The sequence below is a fragment of the Camelina sativa genome, chromosome 12 (genome assembly GCF_000633955.1).
Source record: "Camelina sativa cultivar DH55 chromosome 12, Cs, whole genome shotgun sequence".
In the NCBI taxonomy this organism is placed as follows: domain Eukaryota; kingdom Viridiplantae; phylum Streptophyta; class Magnoliopsida; order Brassicales; family Brassicaceae; genus Camelina; species Camelina sativa.
In genome coordinates this window covers 7,620,015-7,627,982 of record NC_025696.1, presented here as the reverse complement: position 1 = coordinate 7,627,982, position 7,968 = coordinate 7,620,015, and the positions used below count along the sequence as shown (strand labels likewise).

General features: G+C 34.8%; 2 protein-coding genes across 3 annotated transcripts; both read right to left on the bottom strand.

Annotated features, from left to right (window-relative positions):
* Nucleotides 3,488-5,611, bottom strand: LOC104730747 (protein transport protein SFT2-like). The gene is made up of 4 exons (XM_010449952.2): nucleotides 5,207-5,611; nucleotides 4,365-4,632; nucleotides 4,166-4,270; nucleotides 3,488-3,791 (listed from the first exon to the last, which is right to left on the bottom strand). The coding sequence occupies exons 1-4, from the start codon at nucleotides 5,407-5,409 to the stop codon at nucleotides 3,681-3,683; spliced, it is 687 nt and encodes a 228-aa protein (XP_010448254.1). The 5' UTR covers nucleotides 5,410-5,611; the 3' UTR covers nucleotides 3,488-3,680.
* On the bottom strand, nucleotides 5,714-7,471 carry LOC104730745 (peptidyl-prolyl cis-trans isomerase FKBP16-1, chloroplastic-like). 2 transcript variants are annotated; one of them, XM_010449950.2, is made up of 8 exons: nucleotides 7,323-7,471; nucleotides 7,011-7,208; nucleotides 6,757-6,791; nucleotides 6,543-6,636; nucleotides 6,385-6,445; nucleotides 6,259-6,304; nucleotides 6,088-6,158; nucleotides 5,714-5,992 (listed from the first exon to the last, which is right to left on the bottom strand). In XM_010449950.2, the coding sequence occupies exons 1-8, from the start codon at nucleotides 7,370-7,372 to the stop codon at nucleotides 5,915-5,917; spliced, it is 633 nt and encodes a 210-aa protein (XP_010448252.1). In that variant the 5' UTR covers nucleotides 7,373-7,471; the 3' UTR covers nucleotides 5,714-5,914. The 2 variants fall into 2 exon arrangements, with proteins under 2 accessions (XP_010448252.1, XP_010448253.1); XM_010449951.2 differs by having other exon boundaries at nucleotides 7,011-7,205; nucleotides 7,323-7,470.

Genomic DNA, 7,968 nt, shown 5'->3' with positions numbered 1-7,968 from the left:
GCTCCCCATTCAGAAACCGCCACGTATCGTTCCTCAAGTGTTGCTCAAACTCCTTCCCATGGTATCGATTCTTCAATATTGAACCGAATTTTGGGTTGTTTATTATTATTTTGGGGCCCAAATAAGAGAGTACCTTTGTGAGTACTCCCCACTAATCATGCTCTAATGTGTTTGTTCAGAAAAGAAGAAGAAGAAGGTACTAATGTATTTTAGTAGTTACATTTAAATTGGATTTCTCATAGTAAGAATTGAAGTATCCATATCACTTAAACTACCCATTAATGCCGACACTATATTGCAGGGGCAGCTAGTAACAAGCAACCATGTATACATGAATGAGAAAACTAACTATGCAGTATAGTGTGGATTCTGCTTTAATTTTGGGAGAAATCAGAAGTGGGTAAACTAAAATTATTTTTATCAGCATAAAGGATAAAAGAAAGAATACAGATCAATCTACTTTGTGCCTTTGATAAGTATAAAAATAATAAAGTTGAAGTAAAACATTGTATCTTGGAGTGTGAAATTGCGCATGCAAGCTAGGAATTTTTGTGACTGGATTAATAATTAATTAATTTTACAACCATGTCCCTTGCTCATCTTGTCGGTCTTTAATTTTCAAAGGATTTTTAAGTTTTGAATATTGCTATCTAATTAAAATGAGTTTTATATATATAATGAAACAGACTTGAAAAAGAAATCAGATTTGGACAGAATAATAATAGAACGGAAATGAATTTAAAATTAAGGGTAACGGGGTCAAGCAATAATATAAAGATCGAACACGGCACTTAACTTAAGGCACATGACATAGAGTATAGAGAGGTCATGTGCATCATGTATTAGATTAAACAAAAAGTCATTTGTAGTGGAAGAAAGTATCGACTAGATTACACCAGTTGAGTATTAAAATTTTGGTTACTAAATTGCCTTGGCAATTGCACTTGAAATTGGTTATATACATCTATTTTCTCAAGCAGCCGTATCGTCGGTCCCTAAAGTACTAAAATCTATAGAAGTCGTTGTTGTTATGTTATGTGTACACAACTTATAAACTGATGATATATAAAGAGATACAAAATAAACAGCAAATAATTATGGAAAAAGAGAGAAATGAATGGTAATGGTCCTCGATGGGGCGAAATGAAAAAAGGGAAAATACGAAAAGAACAAAAACCAACAAACAAGAAGGAAGAAGTAAAGAGAACAAAAGGTGTGCAAGGGAAAAGACAAGCACTCCCAACTGTACTTCTGCCAAATCAATGAAACATTTCTTTCACAAATCTTATGATTATCGTTATTTAATGGTCCCTGTTTTGTTGTGTGACAAGACCCTTCCATCCGAAACATTATTCCTAAATTCTCTACGCCAGTTATCACTTATCATTTACTAGATAACTACTCCTATATGATGATTACATTGGGGACTACTAGTGGAAGTTTACGTTATATATCAAAACAGTGGTTGAGTACTATAATAACTTCACGTTTACAAGTTTGTTTAAGAAAGATTAGTCTATGGGTGGGTACTCTGTTAGTATATAAAAAAAATGATGAAGAAATTGTTATAGCATATGTAAATCTGATGAGGAGACTAATAATGTATAATATAACGAAGAAAAAGCTTAAATGCGGACAATTGACGAAGACAATGTAACAAGATCTAGATCTAATCAAGATTCAATTAGGTCAGAGATCTCATCACATGAGAGAGAGAAACAGACATATACATAAAGGTGAATTAAGCTTTGTTAGTAAGTGGCTTGATCTGCTCTAAGTAAGTAAGAAAGATCATTAATAAAAAGGTGTTAGATCTAATCTAGAAGAGTATGGTTATGGGTTAATTATTTCTATAATAGAAGGGTTTTGTCTGTATACCTTTCAATCCGAATTTAACTTTGGTTTTATCTTATTGAAAATAATGGTCCCTTGTGGGTGTATTGAGCGGCAGAAGCAGTCCAAGAATGTAGTGGCAGTGTGTGAACAGAAGTGGGCATTTCATCCAAAACTATCTTCTTCTTTTTTTGGTCAGAGATTAATCCAAAACTATCTATATGTGTGTATAAATCTCATGATCCAATGAATATGAATTTAGTATGTTACTATGTTATACAAACTTTAGTGTAAATATTGTATAGACTATAGAGGATATTTACCTTTGCTTTTGCCTGATTTATCTGCTCCTTTTTTTTTTCTTTCTCCTAGCTAGCTAGGTCATATTTTTAAACTAGATTTAATAGATTGAATTTGGTATTAATTTTTAAATTTACATAATCATATACCTTCTTCTGCAATGATTAAATGCTTTTTTCTGTGTTTTAGTTATTTTTTCAGGCTTTGGTTTTCAACTTTCCGCTTGAATTTCTCCTTTTTTCCTTTTACTTTTAGATTTTTGCCTAACCATGAAAATTTTCATTAAGACTTCAGCCTTTGAAAAGGCCTTTATCTAGCTTTTCTTTTCTAAATGTTGTACGATCCATTGATTTCGAGATTAGAGAAAGAGAAAGCAATATGTTAACTGATTAAAAGTTAAAAACAATGACCTCATTCATGTCTTTTTAATCTAGTTAACATTGCTTAGTGGAGAAGATGGGCGTTTGCTTTCAACTAATATTTCTCTCGCTCTCTGAAGCTTTAGTTTAATCAAAGCAAAAGAGTCATTGATGTTATACTTAGGCAATAAAATACTCTTTTTTCGAATAAATATTACCAACAATACGTCAATACGTGTAGTGTAAGGTGCACATTAGAGGTCAGATGTTCCTGCTCCATTGTTTCCGTATTTTCAGGAATTGGGTTTCCCGCTCACAAAGCATTATACCCCCAACACCAAGATAAACAAATTAGATCGAGAATTATATTATTTTCTTACCACTATCGTACACCAAAAATTAACAAACATAAAACTTCCAAAATCTATTGTCAAGTGGCATGCTTATCAGAGATCGTCAGCATGATATATCATATACATAGAGCTTTTTTTAGTGTGGTTCAATGTTATTAGAGTACAAATTTCTATCGTAAACATCATGGTGTGACTAGGTTATTTAAAAGACAAAATGGTGCGAGTAGAAACACGTATATCATGGATTTTTGTAGTGCGGGTAACAACATTGTCCTTTCTATATGGAACCACTATTTTTCTATGTGCTGCCGTCTAATGTTAGATTTGCTCATCTTAATGAAGAAACTATCATCTGCAAACAAAAGGTTATTTTGTAATGATGATGTGCCAGATTGATCTTAATGAATTATAAGTTTCATTTGCAGTTCATTCACAAAAAAACTATGTATTTGTTTCAAGTTCTAGAATTTCATATTGTCACATATTATAACTTAGCCAACACATTTTGGGAAACTAATAAGTCGTCACCATCCTGCTTGGGAATTGGGAAACTGGCTTAGCCATATTCTTGGACCAAGAAATTCTTGGTTTTATGTATGTATAACAAAGGATTTTTTTTCGTTTTGGGTTTGGGAAATCAACTGTAATAAAAAAAGAAGAAGATAGTTATAACATCACTTGGGTTCTTCATTAAACATCTACTTCAAGATCATTTGTCTTTTTAAAGTATTTTCATCAAACCTATGTTAAAGAGCATACGGAAAAAGCTCTGACATCTTTCTTTGTACACCAATAAGTAAAGTATTGTTCTTTCTCACAAATTGGCTGTGCAAGCTCATCTCCCGAACACTCTTAGCACAGATGAGGTGAGAGCAGAACTGAGGAACCTCATGCCGGATGACCCACCAGGGAAGTAGGATATACAATAGTAAATCAGCGCAAGAACCTGTCCATAGCACAGAGAAATAGATATCAGAAATTATGAGATTCATAAGAATGCGCGGATTTAAGTTCTTAGACCTATGCAAGTATCTTTTATACAGTCCATATATATATAACGGGTGAAGAACCAGATAAGCATTGACACTTGTTAAACAGCTAATGTTTGTTGCTAAACTGGGGGAGGTTCAAAAGGTTCCATCTCAACTCTCAAGATTGATTCAGCAATGAGGGGAGTAATGTTACTATATGATCTCAAATACTTTGATGAGGTCCAATTTCGGAAAAATATATTTGCTCATAGGAAATTCTCATTTTCAAAAACTTCGACTCAGACAAAAAGGGAATATCGTAAGGGTCGGAAGATGAAATGTTGAGTACCTGTAACACAGAGAAGAGCACTGAGAGAATGTAGCTGTGGAGAACCATCGATACGTATATGGTACCAACCATGGTGGCAATGAAACCTAGGGTTGAAGGAAGCCTCTGGAGAAGTAGACAAAGATATATTAATAAGAGAGGAAGGAATCCACTCTTCGGATTTAAGGCATGACACTCAATACATAATAGTTTAGCATACCTCCATCGATGACATGTGTGCAAGCTGATTTTGTGGGCCACGAAGTGCAAAGAAGGATCCAATGATGAATCCACATCCAATGGTGAAACAAATGGCAAATTTCTGTGGCATAAGCACCATGACTGGAAGAAACATTGTGAAGGCAATGAAGATGAAGAACACACCACTGGCGAGAAATAAACCGAAATACATCAGTGCTTTTCCTGACGGCATACTGCTGGTTGCTGACTGCAGGCTTCCCGGAATATCTCTAACTCCCTTTGAAACCCTGGAGACATCATCAAATTCAGAGGTACATTGCAATATCAACAAAAGAACAAGACTTTCACAAGTGAAACAAAGGAAGATTCCTGAAAGCAAAACACAAGACACTCTCAGACCTATAACATCTGCACTACAATACTGCTTACACACGTTTCCAAAACTGCTTATCAAAGGCTAAACAAAAAGCACGTAGCATAACAGATATAAAGTTCAAAGATCCATCAAAGTCCATAATGGAAGATCAATAAACACAGCTCATCTCCCAGAAGAGAGCTGCCATTGTTGAAAACTCACAACTGCAACTATATTGCTTCGATGCCATGCCAGAGAGTGATGAATACACAACTAGATCCATGTACTCAGATATAAATTACTCCTCAGACTCAATTCACAATGCAAAACTCAAAAACGCATCTCCCAAAGCTATCTTACATGTCTCCACAATCAACAAAGTAAAATCTCAACTGCTCAGATTCACTAACACCTAAATCCTCAAATCTTCCTAGATTGAGTCACGAAATAAACACATTGAAGTGAGTAGTTGCATTATACAATCCCAAAATCGATGGATGACTTACACACTGAAGGTGCCAGAAACAGTGTCATTGGCAGATCTAACGGCGGATTCGATATCAAAGCCAAAGCTTCCGCCACTTTCCTCGAAATCTCTCGAGGCAGCGTAAGAATTCCAATCAGCGAGAAGAGACGAACCCGATTGCTGCTGCTCCTGCTTCTGATCTCCGCTGCTACTTCCGCCCATCGAAAACCATCCTTGTGACATTTTTTTTCAATTTGGTTTCAAGGCGAAGCAAACAGTGAAAGACCAGAACGCCGACGATCGGAGATTTTCCGTGGACGTTTAAGGTTTCGGTCAAACGCCGCAGCTATAGCGAATTACTCAGGGACTCAGGGAGGAAGGGAAAAAGTAGAAAACCGAAGCTGTAACGTCGATCGGTGTCAACGGTGTCGTTTCTTAGCTTTTAAGCTTTGTTAATGTTTATGTCTTTTTTTATTTTTCTTTCTGGGAACGAAAAAGCTTTGTCAATGTTTTTTTTTTGCGAGTAAATCAAGTAATATTCCAAAAATACATTAATTTTTCTAGTATAAAACTTTCCAATAAATTTTGGATACATTTTGAATGAATTGCAAATATACATTTAAATATTATGTGGTATTTTTTAAGAAACTCGTAGGTAAAGTTCCCCCATTAACCAAGTCTCAAGCAGAACTCGTATGGTAGTTCCAAGCAGTTGGTGTTACAGATTTATGATAGAAAACAAAATATATCATAATACTTTCAAGAGCTGGATCTCAAAGACTAATGGCTCGTTTGCGTGCGATAGAAGACTGCGCCGTGGGCCAAACTGAAATCCACAAAGACGAATCGTTTTTGAGACTTTAAACTATGTAGCAAGTTCATCATGGAATGGAAAATAAAGAGTAAGATCCAAGTACGTACCTCTTCGGGGATTGGCTTCAATGTCTCGTTTATGTATCCTACTGATGGAGGTATCAGTGCTCTACGCTTCCCTGGATCCGCAAAAAGGCCCGTTATGTGTGTCATTAGAAACATGAAATCCATCGAAACCCCAGAATATTGTTCATTTGTTTGTTTATTTCATGTTTTTACCTCCGGCTTTCATGCCCACCAGGACTTCCTTCAAGCCCTCAATTACCTGTCGTGTCAAAGCAATTTGTTAGTATGTGCCATGATTGGAATCGCTGAATGTAAAAGCTGAGTGCAAGATGAATGTACATCGTTTCCATCAAGTATAAGTTTGACAGGAGAGCTTTCACCACTGAATTGGTCCACAGTGCTGAATCAAGAAACAATATGAGTTTAAAAGAATGGATCGACTATAATACGTGAAAGAAACTATCAAAACATGTGAAGTACCGCATGAAAGCTCTCACCTATGAACAAAATACCCATTTGCACGCCGACATACATAGTTTAGTTCGACCAGGTCACCTTCACGAGCCTCTGGTCCTTCCCCTTCAATAATCTCTGAGAGAAGAAGTTCTAACAGTAAGAAATCAAAAACTAACAAATAGCAAGTCTTTGGATGATGTTTCACCGTAATCCATAACTATTATCATTCTTGAGAGAAAGAATAGTATGTTGTACCTTGAAACCTGACGCCACTTGGGAGCTTTAACGTCCTGAACTCTTCAATCACCAACCAAAAGTAAAAAAAAAAAGCATAGGATAAGGAACTAACTCAATGAAACAATCAAGCACATTACACATGAAAAGCCATATAATTGTTGCAACTCATGGCCTTTAACTAAGATCACATGAATTAGCAGACCTAACTGAAATTACACGATTATGATCTTCTACAAATAATAGGTCAGAGAAGGGACGAAGAATAATTTTACCTGATGACTTGAGGTTCCTTCATCTGAGGAAGAGGCGCAGCTAAACCAGCAGGAGAATTCAGAAGCGTCAAGACGGAACCAAACCCAGCGAGCTGCATAAACAGCCTCCTTCTTGGTATATGAACGGCCGAAACCGAAGATAATCCAGCACGAGCCGTCCCAGAAACACCGTTCCTAATCCTAGATTTTCCCACTCTGCTAAACAAACAAATAAAAGAAAAAATTTCAGGTTCAATCTCCACTCTCAAATTGACGGAAAACGAAACGATTTGAGTCTTAAAATTGCGATTACGAGGGGCTAAGAAATCAAACCTTACGAACATAGATGAATTAATGAAACGATGAGCAATCTCCATAGCCATACCAAACGTCGTTAATCGTCTTCTTCATCGTCTCTGCTCAAGAGAGATAGCGGATAAGAGAGGAAGTGTGAGAGAGCGAGATCATCTACGGAGCAACCCACCATTAGACTCGGTGGGACTCCCATACGTCAAATAAATTATTATTACTAATAACTTTTAATGTATATATAATGAATTTTACATTTGATTTTAAAATAAAATTTATAAATTAAATTTTAGATATGTCATATTAAATAATAATATTAATTTATAATAAAATTTTAAGAGTAATTTTATATATTTATAATTTTTATTTACTATATAAACATGAGTTTCTTAAATTTATTTTAATATTCATAGAATTTTTAAAAAGAGGTTTAAGATTAGTTTAACATAAAAGTCATATCAAAAATATTTTTTTGTCAATACATTGTGAAAATATGAAATTATTATATTACAAAATTGAAAACTAATAAACATATTTTTTATTTATTTTAAACTAAAAATCAAATTTTAATATTTGTTTTTTTTTTGTTTGATTTGTTCCTCATCAATTTTGAGGAAGAACAATTTTGTTTTATTATTTCTTATTTTTTGAAAAATGTAGAGGAATGTAG

Coding starts and splice junctions, on each gene's coding strand:
- LOC104730747 (XM_010449952.2), bottom strand. CDS start 5,409: ATGTCACAAGGATGGTTTTCGATGGGCGGAAGTAGCAGCGGAGATCAG. Junction 4,271..4,364: donor CACACATGTCATCGATGGAG/GTATGCTAAACT, acceptor CTACTTCTCCAG/AGGCTTCCTTCAACCCTAGG. Junction 3,792..4,165: donor TGCTCTTCTCTGTGTTACAG/GTACTCAACATT, acceptor TGCTATGGACAG/GTTCTTGCGCTGATTTACTA.
- LOC104730745 (XM_010449950.2), bottom strand. CDS start 7,372: ATGGCTATGGAGATTGCTCATCGTTTCATTAATTCATCTATGTTCGTA. Junction 7,209..7,322: donor AATTCATCTATGTTCGTAAG/GTTTGATTTCTT, acceptor TTGTTTGTTTAG/CAGAGTGGGAAAATCTAGGA. Junction 6,792..7,010: donor AAGGAACCTCAAGTCATCAG/GTAAAATTATTC, acceptor TGAAGAGTTCAG/GACGTTAAAGCTCCCAAGTG.